Source organism: Populus alba, chromosome 16 (genome assembly GCF_005239225.2).
Source record: "Populus alba chromosome 16, ASM523922v2, whole genome shotgun sequence".
Classification (NCBI taxonomy): domain Eukaryota; kingdom Viridiplantae; phylum Streptophyta; class Magnoliopsida; order Malpighiales; family Salicaceae; genus Populus; species Populus alba.
This window is the reverse complement of record NC_133299.1, coordinates 5248808-5263171: the sequence shown is the minus strand read 5'-3', so window position 1 is coordinate 5263171 and position 14364 is coordinate 5248808. Positions and strand designations below refer to the sequence as shown.

Below are 14364 nucleotides of genomic sequence, written 5' to 3'. Positions count from 1 at the left end.
AAAAATATAAAATAAATACACCTTCAAAATAATTTTTAAAATAAAACCTATAGGGAAACATGTTATCTCTCAATTTTATTTTATTTTTTTTGTTACGAGGTAATAACCAAATAATATCTTAATCTAGCAGTAAAATGCTAGAAATAGTGCAGTGCTAGTTTTCCCGCCTGATATAATGATATGATCCGTCATTTAAGAAAAAGGAAACGAACAAGCAATACAATGGCAATGACTAAAAGGAATTTCATTGCAGTGATGATAATTTACTGAATAACCCGTTGCACGCAACCATACTTGTTCCAAACAACAAATTTTCATTCCTGAATATTGACTCGAGTACAAGTTCAATCCATGTACACCCTTTTTTTCTTAACAAATAAAAAGATTAAAAAAAAAAAAAAAGTCAAATAATCACAGATGAGATACATTGTGACCAAATAAAAGAATTTGTGCTGCCAAGTGCCAGAGACTACAATCTGGTATCAATAAAAGAGGAAAAAGTAGATTAAAAGTGAAAAAAACACGGGCAAAACTCACTCTTCAGGCATAATCACAACCAATCACGATACTAATCACAGCTACATTCCATCAAGGAGTAAATAGTGAAATGCTAGACGCAACAAGCCAGGCATGGTTCACCAATGAAAGCACGGTTTTTCAACAGAGCAGTCAAGACCATAATGATTTGAGGAAATTTGAGTTAGAGCACAAAAGGGTAGAGAAATAATTCCCTTCAATGGACTTGATCTCTAGAATAAATCAAATTTCTTCTTCTGCATGTCCTGCTTCCATTTTGGCATTTTATAAAATGCTTCTTTTGTCACCCCAAAAATAGTTTGGAACTCCTCATCTGATAGATATGCCTGAAAAATCAAAGACAAAATAAACCCTGAATACCAATCCAGAAAACAAACTCATGTAACAGCATCGAGAATAGGACCAACTTCTCTGCGTTTAAAATCAATTCCTTTTACAGGATTGTCAGAGTGAGCCTTTAGTTGATCATAAGAGAATGTACTTTGACCATTCCCATCATCACTCTCCCCATGCTCTGTATCTTGCTTTCTTTCTGAATCCTCTCCTCCATTGCTCTCAGATACAGATGCAGTTTCTTCCATTTCCTTGACTTCCGCAACTCCTTCAGAACCCTCTGCTTCAAATAATGTTTCACTTTTCACTTCAGCTACAAGTGTTGAAACTTCAAATGTCTTAGATTGTTCATCTCATGTACACATATGAGATCAAATTAAATTGAAGGATCTCAGCAGAAAAATATACACTTGCAGAATAAGATACAGACATTTTAAAAGCAACTGTTATTTCTTCATATTTAAGATACAATCATCAGAAACATGCAAAAAGACAATTTTTTCTTACCAGGAAGGTTAGTTTCCGAGGGAGGACTACGAGAAGGAGAGGTTTCAGGTGTTTGCTTCTTTTCAGCAGTAAGAACTGATGAAAGAGCAGCAACAGCTGCTCTTCTCTGTGATCCCTGACCGGTTCCAGATGGCCTCAGACCGGGAGTTTTCGATCCCGGGGATGAATTGAATGCAGAGGATAAGGCAGCTAAAGCAGAAGCTCTCTGTGTTGTTCCTCCTTGATTTGACCCGTTGGACCTATCCTGCTCCTCACATCACATGCACCTCATTAGGCCGGAAGTTGATTCATTGGATGAATTCATAACACATACATACATGATAAACCATCATTATCGGGTACAAGGGCTTTTATGATACAAACATGCTTTGAAGAAATTGCAAGAATTACATGTAAATAAACAGAAGTCAAACAAGCAGAAGCTAATGTCAGAACAAGACATCAAAATGCAAATTCTGTGCGAAAACAAACAAAAATGATCAGCAACAGATGCTTGTAAACCCGCAAAAGGTGCATAGACAATGCTTTGTGCCCAACAAATTTCCATCTAACTCGATTCAAAGAGAACCAAATGACTTGGAATTATGGAAATTATGGGGGGGCAAAACAAAATAGTCAATTACACAGATTTTATTAACTGTAAAATGCAGTCTCCATAGTCCTATTAAGAACGTGAAGGACAAAAGGGCCATACTCTTCCTTACAGTTGGTTTGGCAGGGAGGTTTGTTCAGAAAATATGAGAATTGTTTATTACAGGAAAAAAGAAGCAGCACACTAAATAAAGAAATACACATACACACAGAAACCAAAAATTAGTGAAGATGGGTGATACTGATACAGACAAGCAACATGCAGCTAACACTGAAAGAGAAAGAAACCAGACATCTAAGAGAGTCAGAGAAAAAAGATGAAAGGCAATTTATCAAACTCTTGTTGTATGAAAAACTCATTTACCAGATGTGATGACTTCCCAGATGATGGGTTGAAAGCAGAAGATAAGGCAGCTAAAGCTGAAGCCCTTTGGGTTGGTCCTCCTTGATTTCCGTTGGACCTTTCCTGAAAAAAAATGCACATTGTTGTCAACATCAACACCACATGTAAGATACAACTTCATTCACACATACAGGGAGAACAAGAAAAGCGAGTAAATGACAACTTGGAATGCAAATCCTATTCTCGACTGACAGTCTCCTATAACCAGATAATTGCTGTCAGTAAAATATGTATGCCTAGCAATTGGGGGTCGGGAATATGGGAAAAAAAGGATACCCGTCAATTAAAATAGAGAGAATAAGAACGAGAAGAACGGAAACAAAACAAAAACAAAAAGTGCAAAGGACATAATGTCAACATAATTTGTGGGATTGATGAGAAGAAATGTAGCCAGAAGAAGCTACTTACATTATAGAGAAAGAGCATGGGAGAACAGGATTACAGGAAAGTCTGATCATATTATTGTGGTAAAAGATAAAGACATCTCATAATAAAAGACAATTTATTAGTTTAAATAAGAAGCATTCAAACAAAATTAGGTGCATAATTATCTATCCATCACCAAGTTATACACCAGCATTAAGCAACGTATTTACCTCCACAACATGATGTCCTAGCCCAAAGAGTAGCGCGGCCTTCTTTTGGAATGAGTTTCCTTGAACCTGTAATGCAAGGATGAAGTTTTTAAACATGCAATCAAATGATAAGGTATTGAACACGCCATAAATGTAAACAATGAGAGTTTTCAATGAAGCATTAACCTTTAGAGGGACCAAACAACATGTGCTTGTCTTTATTTCCTTTCCTTTTCTTATTTTTTTTCCCATTTCACAAATGAAACATCCAGATGCCGAGCTCCAAAGTCCCGGCGGGACTAAAGTCTTTTTGTCTTGGTTCTATTTATTTCTAACAAAATGTTCTTGTCTTGGAGAGAGAACAGAAGGTTAACAATTGCCAATGGGTCAATATTACAGTTTTCCTTTCGCCTGTATTATATCCGTAAATTTACATGCTGCTACAGTTTTCTAGATTCTATGCACTAACTAGTATCTATTTCTAAAATCTATCAATAAATGCTTCTCATCTTGTTCCCATTGCTATATTTAAAAGACTTGTGATTCTGTCCTTGTCTAGGAGATTAACTTCCCACAAGCTTCTTCCTGATGCCTCAAGTTCTCACTTTCTCCACCTACACTCGTTCAGTTTTGTGTGTTTTTTATAAGACTTGCCAAGCTTGAATAAGTTAGTGTTAAGCTTTGGAGATAACTATATAGGCAATCAATGATCAGCTTGTACATTGAAACAATTCAACTATTTCAACCAAGCTTCAGTCAACACTAGTTGGGATTGACTGCGAGGATCTGCATAGCCCTTAGTTAAATACCAAGCTAAGCCTTCTGTGAGTAATTCAAACTACATTTTCTATCTTCTCCCACCCAATCACAAGACTTCTGGGAATTTGTCCGCAAGGCACGCCCAACACCAACCTCAACTCTATAAATTTTGCACTCATGACATTCTGAATTTTCTTATTCCCAATAACAATTTCTCAATAGTGAGAAAATAAATTAATATAAATTGAGAGAAGATAAATAATGCTGATGCAGTACATACAGTGGCTTTTATGGGATCCCATAAAAAGTATGTTGTGAAGAATGATGGTTCATTTCCTTCAGTAACTTTATACAGTGGTACACTTGGAGACAAACCATCCAGAGACACAGCCATCTCAATGTATTTCTGCAAGGAAAATATACTGTAAATAACATTGACAGGAAAAATCTAACAAAAGTGGAACAGGTTAAGCACTACCTGGCCGATGTCAAAAACATTTTGCTTTTCTTTGGGGTCTACAGATTGGCCAACCCAAACAAACACTTCTGCGTGTGTATCAAGTATCAAGATATCCTCAGTCAACAAGTCATCTTGAGAGAAGTTGTAAACTTCCTCGACCTGCTCAATTGAACATGATAGACTCTAAGAAGCTGCAGAGAAAGAATTTTGTACTGCACTTAAAGTCTAGAACTCACCTGAAATTTCCCTGGCAGTCCACATAGCAGTGAAAATGATCATAAAAAAGCCGAGTTAGAATGTTATCTCAACTACTTCAAAATCTCAGATGCCAGCTTCAATCTGATTTATCTCAAAGAAAATTAAATAGAACTTACAGGGTATCAGCCAAGATTCAGAATTAGAAATGTCACCTTTATTAAAGGAGAATGTGAACAAGTGAGGATCTCTGACTGTTTCTGGAGAAAACTTTTTGCTGGTGTAACTTTGTTTGCCTCCAAGGGCAAACCAAAAGGCTGAGCTTTCAGTTCCTTCTTTAGCATGTTTCAAAGCAACTCCTGGCTGAATTAGTAAGGCAAATGATAGTAAGATGAAGTTCAAATAAAAGACAACTATGGCAGAAGAGGATTTTAACCAAATTTGTAGTCAAGACTTCAAGCCATTGACATTCTTCCTATAGTGACAGCATATTTCAACAAAACCAAAAATCTACAATTCCGCAAAGGATAATACCTTCAAAAATTCAGCAATTTTTGCAGCTAACTGCTGCTGCTCAAAGGTGCTTTGATTTCCATGCCAGGTGAAAATTGATGAGCCAGATTGCAGAAGGAAGCACTCAGCAGAGTTCAATGACGTTGCCACCTGAAATAGAGTAATGCATTGGGGTCCATGAAACTGTTAGTTCCACTCCTTTTCTTTTACCAATGACAGATGCAATTAGATAATAAGATTATATTTGAAATGCTTTTGAAGAAATTTGAAAAAAGTTCTTTCCTTTTCACGTTTCAAAGAAAAACTAGATAAACTTTGAATTGTTTAGAAGTGAGAAAGGTCATCGTTTCTAAAACTGTACCAGACTTTGTTGACCATAATGAATAGAAGAACTAGTCACCAAATTACAAACACACTGAAAACAACTTTGCATCATGTTATATTTTATTGCATCATGTTTCTAAAACTGTAACAGATCATGTTGACCATAGTGAATAGAAGAATTATGATCTCCAAATTATCATGTTGACCATAGTGAATAGAAGAATTATAATCTCCAAATAACTTACAAACCAAAAACAACATTGAATACACCTGTGAATACAAGAAGCATGATGCAATAAAATATCTTCATAGTAGACTTCACTATTTAAAAAAAAAAATCAGCAGAAAAGAACACTCAATGATCAAACCACATACCGCATCCACTTGCACTGCCTTATCGTTATGAACTGAAGTTCCAGATATCCGAAAGAGTGCAACAGAATCTGCTGTGTAAGTTTCATCCGACAATCCTTTCTCTGCTATGCTTTTCTTGTAACCAGTGCTCAGACCACCCTGAAAAGGAGTTGAATCAAAGTAATATTTTTTACAGCTGACCAAACGAAAAAATTCAACATGGCAATTATAATTGAGATTGTAACAGTAGAATGTGGCTTTAAGCTGTGTACCTTGAGGATTACTATAGGCTGAAAAAGTGCAACGAATTGTGGAGGTTCCTTACCTTGAAAAATACGACCCTGCAAGAAGCAGCTATTAAATACAAATCATAGGAGCAATATACACAATTTAACTTCAGATTATATCGTACCTGTACAGGCCTGCCCTTTAATGAGTTGGACATTGTATTAGCCAGCCGAGCAGCCATCTTCTGGTCCTCCTGGATTGGATGACCATGAAACTCAATATTAAACCAACGAAAAGATCAATTTAAGGGCATGTTACTTCTGTTGCAGCATCATGACTTGGCAGGGTGACATCAGCAACTAACCTTTTAGACTAAAGAACCAGCACATATATTACAGAGACATAGTGGTCCAAGTGACTCACTAATCCTAATTTGGGAAGATAACACAACTTATAGTCACGTGCTAATAATAAGGATAGTGTTTATTTGGAAATATTTTCACATAGGAAACTGCAGGGTGCTGATGATAACAAAAGTAACAGCAACAAGACAGATGAAAATTTTCATATGCCAAAAAAAATACTAAAAGGAAATGTGCCTAATTGATTGAGCTAAGCAGTCTGCTCTACATCAAATGGACAGCTTAAATGAGACTAATATGCCAGATTAAGTGAACAAACATCAACAACTATGTCACCGGGGCCCACCTAGCTATTAAGGAGATGAGCAAAAGGAATGCCAAAAGCAATGTGGACCCAGGCAGCAAACACAGAAAATAGATCTCAGCCGAACTCATTTCTATCCAGCCACCTTAGTTTAGGTGATTCAGAAAAGATTTGAAGGAGGTAGTGAACATACAAAAGTCAAATTGCAGTACCAAACAGTAGTGGTTCTTTACACATAATGCAGGAGCCAGAATTTTTACAGTCACATTCAAACTTCAAAGACAAAAGAAAACTGCATCTGTTTCACACTAATACCAGAACAATGCATGCACTATGCCAAAGAAGTGGACACATGTACAATTTATCTGTTTTTACATGCATAAGAACCCTCTACAGCTGTTTACACTATTTTCTTGGAGACATCACTATTATTGACTGTCCTTTTTTCACTTATCTGAAACCCAACTTTAAATAATATAAATTACCTCTAAGCTATCATTTCCAAACCAACAGCAGAGAAGGTAGTCTTCTTTCCTATCACCAGAGTGATATGTATAGAGAATGATGTAGCAATCTCCACTATAAAATTTACCAACATCCTCCTTTGGCAATGGAGTCTTAGAACTGCCATTAATGCACCATACCTGCAACCACACAGAATTCAATACTCCAAGACATACTGATTTTAACAAGCCTAAGATTCCAAAATTCCCAAAACACAATAAAGGAAGCCAATCGTTAACCTCCATCTTTCCACCTCCTTCAAGTAAAGGTGGTACTTCCTCATTTACAGGAGCACTTTTTGTCATACCCTTGAGACCAACACCTTGTTGCTTCAGCAAAGCTACCATTGCAAGACACGCCAAATTTAATAATGTTACACAAAAATATGTTGCTTAATTTAACTCTCAGCATGTGATCATTACCTGCAACTTTCCCTCTTCCCTCTTCAGCACCAGGAGCTGCAGATCCAGCAGGCCAAGAATCAAAGTTTGACTTGAATGAACGTGTCTCATAACCTTGAATCAGCCGGGTTAATCGAGTAGCTTTCGGCCTGTTTTGGCTTGCAACAAATTCCTGAAAAATAGTTTGAAAAATGAAATCCCATACTTTTGCATAGACAAGACATGCAAAAAAGGCTTGGAGGTGGGATTTCATATTCTTGTTTAAACAAACAAGTGCATGCATGTCTCTACCTCAGCAGCCTGACTGGCAGCTTTTCTCTCCTCCATTTGTGTTACACGACCAACCCAAACAAATATCTCAGCACCACAGTCGAGGAGATAGCATTTATTGTTTTCTAACAATCCTTTGGACAGCTCGCCTTCTACAACCTTCACCTCACCATCAGTAATACTGTGTGAAGCAACGATTACAAGGTAGCATTTAGTATCTTATGAGGATAAGAGAGAGATCATGAAACATTAGAAACAGGTTAAAAATGCCCATGTTTCTTACAAAATAAAGGAATCAAACTCTTTGAGGACAACAATCAAAATGTAAGATAGAAGGTTAAACTGAATTTTGATGAGATGTTGACAGCATGGAAATTAATAGTAACCAGATGAGTCTTACCTTTACAGAAAAATTCTCAGCACAAGAAAAACACTGCAATTTTACTAAAATTATTTATTTCTATAAAATTTTACCCATACCATCAAGAGCTGGGTAATACATGAAATCACAATAAGAGATGCTTATAAGGAGCTAGATTACAATGATGAAAAATTGATTGAATGAAAGCAGCATGCCTCCATTCTTCAACAATAACAGTGCACAATAACATTAGAAAACTATATGCAACACAAAATGGTATATCAACTAATAGGTCAGAGATTACACAAATCCCAGACTATTGATAGCATATTAAACATTGATTGGATGCCAACAAGAACATACCAATAACTGCCATGCTGATGACAAGGAGTGTGTGTAAAGGAGTTAACCCTGTATTTTTTAAACTAATATGCAGAATCACAAAGTGTAATGTTTCAGCATCCTTAATAACCAGTTCTGTAGTTCTGAATATATGTGAGGGAGGAGGGCAACAAAAACATGACAGCTTAAAGTAATTATGTTCTTCATAACCTGATGAAGAGCAGAAGTAAACATTTCCATGTATTGTCAATAAAATGTAGAGAACAGGAAAAACCCTATATTAATTTTCAAGCCTTCAAATTCTACTAGGATGCACAAACAAAATCATATAAGATCAATATACCTATAAAGTTTGGCTGGAGTTGTCTCTGGGATTATGTCATCTTCGTTGGCAACCTTTTTGCCAATTGGAGCAAAACCACCAAACAGGACCCAGAATTCACCAGAGTCTGACTCGGTGTCTAATTTCCCATCATCTAGATCATAAAAGCAATCATGTAGAGATAAGTAGTAGGAAAACAATAATAACAATAGAATTGCAGAAAACAAATAAAAGATGGCTGGATAAAGCATGCCTGTTGAAAACTATAGGGACTTGAAAGGAGGAATGCAACATGAAATTCTAATACAGGTGACTTACCAACAATTGCAACATCGCATGTTCCTTCATGATACTTTTCTTTCAAAAACTGAATCACTTCCAAAGCCTTGCCTCTTTCCTGGATATTAGAGTTTGCGCCATTGAATTGATAGATCTTTTTCTCAGTATCCAAGATAAAAACATCATCATGATTTAATGATGACCGGGCAAAAGGAACCTGCGCAAGCAAAACTCATAATCATGTGCTCTTGACTCATGGTGGATTCACATTTGAAGAGATTATTGCGTATTTGTGAAGTTGATTTTACGAGATCTGATATGGTGATACCTGCTTCAATCTGACAACGCGTTTCCCTTTACATACATACAATCGTATTTCAAATGCTTCCTCCTCGGCTTTTTTAAACCCAGTTGCAACACCTCCCTCTAACGGTATAATACAAGGTTTGAAGTATGACAAAAATTTGTCAGATTCATGTCCTTGAAGTTCCCTGTGCTGCACTGCACGTCCTCCAAGAACTGCATCTAGTTCGACAGTTTTGATAGCTGCTGTTCCAGCTTCATCCTGTGATATGTTCCAATTATGTGAGAAAATAAATTCAATTCTTAAATCGAATGTGAAGACAACAAATAACAGAACAAGGTCCTTAAAGAGGAAGTTTGGAAAGCCAAAAACACACCTGACTAGTATCTTTTCCAATCCAGAAGTGGATATCGTACAGATAAGCACCTCCCTTGCCAGGGGTTGTCTACAAAGAAAAGGAGGCATACAAGCAAAAGATGAAGAAAAGAAACAAAAGGAAGTCCCTCCTTAGCAAAATTAAATATATAATAACCCAAATAGGTTAACATACTATCTTCAAGAAAGATATCTACAAGACACCATCTATTAATGCAGACATTTTAGCTTAGAAACTAATACATAAATAGACAAGAGAAATATTAATCCCGATACTTCAACATGCACTAAACCAACAAAGAGTTCGCCATTCATTCTAGGACAAATTAAAGCAAACACAGGAAACAGACAGTAGAATTCATCATTCATTCTAGGACAAATTAAAGCAAACACAGGAAAGGCAGTAGAATTCGTCATTCATTCTAGGACAAATTAAAGCAAACACAGGAAACAGACAGTAGAATATAAAAAGTGTGTGTGTGTGTGTGAGAGAGAGAGAGAGAGAGAGAGATGGAGAATGTTAATACCTGCAAAACAATGTAAGAATCCCCCATGTAGAATTTTCCATGATCAGATTTTGGCAGTGGAACTGGCTGAAAATTCTCGATTCGCCAAATTTCAGTCCCTCTACAAAATGTTAAGTAGAACAGGTGACCTTTATTGAATTTCACCAAGCAAAGTCACACACTTACAACTCTACCCAATAAAACAGAACTTATGGCACATGCATAAAACACAATTCATGTATGAAGTTGCTTGTCAGTTAAGGATACGGTCTCTGGCCCACTCCCTGAAATGCAGGATCCAAAGCTTTTGCAGAGCTAGACATTGCCTAAAATCCTCCTTATGATTGCTTTTTATGCAAAAATAGAGTGTATGATGTTTGAAACCCAGCTATTTGCTATCCGAAAATTGCACAAGAGCCTTCTGCAAGATTGAAAGATCAGTAATTTGGGCAAATTACATATGCTGCAAGTTTTTGGACCACTCACAAAAGAAGAAGGTAATTTTACTGCAATATCCAGAACAAACCAATCAGGAAAATTACATACCTATCAAATTTCATGGTCAATAACTAAAAGCTGCCAAGACACAGAAACTTTTTTCTACTAGTTGGACTCTAATGATAAGAATTCCCACTGAATACTTTCACAAGATCCTAAACTTATCCCATGCCATCTGGACAGGATATAGTTAATCGTTTATCATCTTCTTCTTTTTTATTTTTTGGGCACCACAATGGAGTTAACATTAATTGATTAGCCCCTTCAGGGACTCCATTCAAGGAGGTAGGCTGAAATGTTGTTGGAAATAAGGCAACAACAGAGTGGTAATCACCAATAATTCTATGGTTTCCTGTAATTTTTCAAACACAAATCCAGTCTTTGTAATAGAAATATGCATCTAAACTGGATATCTAAAGGTATAACTACCATGCAATATGCAATCAAAATGTCATATTTATTATATCAGACATGAGGAAACAAAAGTACATTTAAAGGGAGAATCCTCCAGAAATATGACATCACATGGCATGTTTCAAAGAACTAAACATCTATTTGAATATTTGTTCACTGAGACGTACTTATTACTCTTTTGCTGATATATTGAACGTTTCTTTTGCTCATAGCAATCCTATGTTCTAAAATAGATAAAAACTCATGCTAAAGTCTATGCACCTTTCACAAAGAATGAATTCTTTTTATGTACCAATGGAAAGCTGCCAGTATAACACTCAACAGGTATTCTGTTCTTTTTTACTTTTCTCTCTTTCTTTTTCTTTTTTCTTTTTTTTTTTTTTTTTTTGGGGGGGGGGGGGTGCAAGGGCTATCCTACATGTTTCCAGAAGTAAGGCATTGATGATAATCAAAAAGCTAAAATAGTATATGTGTTAATAGATATCATAAGGATACAGTTTTCGAAAAGCATCTAACTATAGTTTTTTAGACGGGATCACACTAATCTTCTCCCCTTTTCTTTAGCATCTAGCTTGCATAGCAAGGCTCAGCATTCATCTAATTCAATCCACAAATCTGGAAGTTTTTCTATTAACATTATGCCCTTCACAATAGACCCAGGAACCATTAGATTTCCCCTCTTCATATTTCCCCAAAACCACCAAATTCTACGCTCCACTTCAGGTTGTTTGTTTTGCTCGGTAAGTTTCCAGTACATATTATCCATTATCCACTTATGCATGAAGACAAACTATTTTGAAATACTGGGGTAGTTGGCAATAACTCTCATCTTGTTGACAGGTCCTGCATGTGCAAGATTCCCACATGCCTTGGCTTAAAGCATAAAACCTATCATTCATGTAGCATGAAAATGTCCGTATGAGGAATTACAAGAATAGAAGCCCCATGGTAAAATAGTATAATCCTCGTAAATCCTTAGATTCCCATCAAGAGCTACATTTCCCACTATCCATCGCAAACATTAGTCATCTACCCACTTTAAATCCTACCAGAAAAGGTATGAGAAGCCGTGTGGCTATTATCCTGGCATCAGAAAGTCTCAGACCAGAAATTGTAATGCTCCTTCTAAGGAGTGCATAGTTCACGATCTTGTCAATATTCACAACTCATTAACTGTGAGAAATTTAAAATAAATTCAAAGTTCCTGGCCAAGCATCATGCCCAGAACATGAAGCTGCTACATCTGTGCAAGGACGACCATCAATTCAACTTGGCGGTAACCTCAAGTTTTCTCCCCAAGCATTCTCAACTTATAAGTTTAAAAAAGACAGCACAAGTGCTGGGGCATCCTCTATCACCCTTATGGTAAGAGAAATAATCACATCTCTTATATGCCTTTCATCTGCTTTCAGATATTTCTGCAACTGATTGATTCTTTAAACTAGACATAGAGCGTTCCCATACTATCCATTGAAAATCCACCATGTTTCCAAGTTGCCTATGTTCTTAAGCAACTGCGATTTTCACATGGAATCACGAAAATACTACATGAAGATCCTTGATCAGCAACCATCTCCAAAAGCTGACACCCCCTGAAAGCACTCTCTGCAAATCATTCCACCTTTCAAAAAGCTCTCCCCGTCCAACAAACGATAGCTAAAATACTGCAGTCTGAATCATCATGTACTAATCCATATGTCATGTGTGAACAATGACTGTTGTGTACAAGGTGCAAACCTTATCAATCAATGATCTAGTCATTTTCTATCACAAGCAAACATCATTTGATTAAAAACCCTGGATTTTTCTCGATCAACCCTCGATGATGCATTAAAAAATATATTTAATTAAGATCATAATACTCTCAAGCTAATCAAACCATCTCTAACACATAGAACCACGTTGGTCATCAACTATCAAACACCAAATAAATCAACATCAAATCAATACAGCAAGTAAACAAAATTCAAAGATGATGAAACAAAAAAACCAAAAGTACAACAAACAGACAAAACAAGAAAAAATACAATTTACAATCAGATCAAAGGTCAGATCATCAAGAGAAACAAAACCCACCAATATTTTGACAAGATCACGAAAACCCAGATCAGAAAACACGAAATAAAATGCGAAATCAAAAAGGATCTATCAGGATTCTATATATTTAAAAATAAAATAAAAAAGACAGAGTCAGAGTCTAGCTCTCTGTCAAAGAATATACAGACGTACCCGGAAATTTCTGCGTCAAAAAAGATGATTGTGCGTTATGTGGAGACGCAGAGAGAGAGAGAGAGAGACTGAGCTAAAATGAGGAAAGAAGAGCTGGCAATAAAGAGAGATGAGAGTGTGAAAAAGGAGAAATGAAAAGGAAAAGAGAAGTGAATTATTGCTTTGTGTGGGGGTTTGATTTCTTTCTCTCTGTCTGTCTTACAACTTTATTACTATTTTTTTCTTTTTTTCTTTTTCAGAGATTTCTAAATCACTTCACTGAGAAACTCAAAGAAGGAAAGAAATGATGAATTCGTGAATTATGAATGGATTGTTTAGTTGCAGATGAGAGAGAGAGATGGCTGTGGAGATACAGAGAACGGGAGAGAGAGAGAGAGAGAGTCTGTTAGAATTTAAAAGGCTAAAAAGTGACCCGCTGGTGACGATGGCACCGGCCATGTTGGCTTTCTTTCTGTTTTTCTGATTGCTTATATGGATTTTATATTTTTCCTCGATACTGTTTTAGATTTTTCTTTTTCTTTTTCGTTTTTTACCTTGCCAGCCAAACAAAGCCTTCTTTATGGATATATTTTTTAAATCCATATTATAGGATCGTTGATGGTGTGTTTTTCTTTTTAATTAAAAAATAATTATGAATATATTGAAAATATTTTCTGATTCTGTTGTAAAAAAAATAACTATTTTATTTTTTATTTGAAAATAATTTTATTTTTATCTTGCCCCGTGTTTAATATGATGTTTTATTTTTGGTCCCTGTGGTGTTTCAGAGTTTAACGTTACAAGGAGCTCCATTTTTACGTTACAACTTTACCTGTTACAATCTGTTATTGTTGAGTGGACAGTGAAAAGCAGCTGCCAAATTCTGTTACAATCTATGCCTTTTATTTTCAGTTACTAAATTACACATTTTCCAATTTTATTTTGTTTAATTTTAAGATTATCTGGAACTGTTTCCAACGTGTTTTTATTAAAATTTAAAAAAAGTAATAAATTTTTTATATTTTTATATTTTTTTTATGCATAAATATCAAAAATAATTTTTATAAAATAAAAAAAATATTATTTTAATATATTACTAAGCAAAATATATTTTAAAATCAACACTCTCAAACAC

At 35.8% G+C, this 14364-nt stretch overlaps 1 protein-coding gene across 3 annotated transcripts; it reads right to left on the bottom strand.

Annotated features, from left to right (window-relative positions):
- Positions 1-294: 294 nt before the first annotated feature.
- Positions 295-13675, bottom strand: LOC118051630 (villin-2). 3 transcript variants are annotated; one of them, XM_073405477.1, is made up of 24 exons: positions 13251-13675; positions 10377-10615; positions 10131-10230; positions 9605-9673; positions 9253-9489; positions 8964-9141; positions 8667-8799; positions 7642-7801; positions 7372-7522; positions 7189-7289; positions 6931-7089; positions 5964-6032; positions 5824-5892; positions 5573-5710; positions 4895-5023; positions 4576-4723; positions 4402-4412; positions 4184-4324; positions 3986-4111; positions 2968-3033; positions 2333-2434; positions 1378-1621; positions 945-1183; positions 295-863 (listed from the first exon to the last, which is right to left on the bottom strand). In XM_073405477.1, exons 2-24 carry the CDS (start codon positions 10430-10432, stop codon positions 750-752), a joined length of 2940 nt encoding a protein of 979 aa, XP_073261578.1. In that variant the 5' UTR covers positions 10433-10615; positions 13251-13675; the 3' UTR covers positions 295-749. The 3 variants fall into 3 exon arrangements, with proteins under 3 accessions (XP_073261578.1, XP_034918227.1, XP_034918219.1); XM_035062336.2 differs by having other exon boundaries at positions 945-1150; positions 10377-10530; XM_035062328.2 differs by having other exon boundaries at positions 10377-10530; positions 13251-13674.
- Positions 13676-14364: the final 689 nt, after the last annotated feature.

Bases quoted from the DNA above. Each gene is read 5' to 3' on its own strand.
- LOC118051630 (XM_073405477.1), bottom strand. From the start codon at position 10,432: ATGTCTAGCTCTGCAAAAGCTTTGGATCCTGCATTTCAGGGAGTGGGC. The intron at 7,802-8,666 runs GTATATTGATCT...TGCTTCACACAG, and splicing joins ACTCCAGCCAAACTTTATAG to TATTACTGATGGTGAGGTGA. The intron at 4,112-4,183 runs GTAGTGCTTAAC...TTTTCCTTGCAG, and splicing joins ATGTTTTTGACATCGGCCAG to AAATACATTGAGATGGCTGT.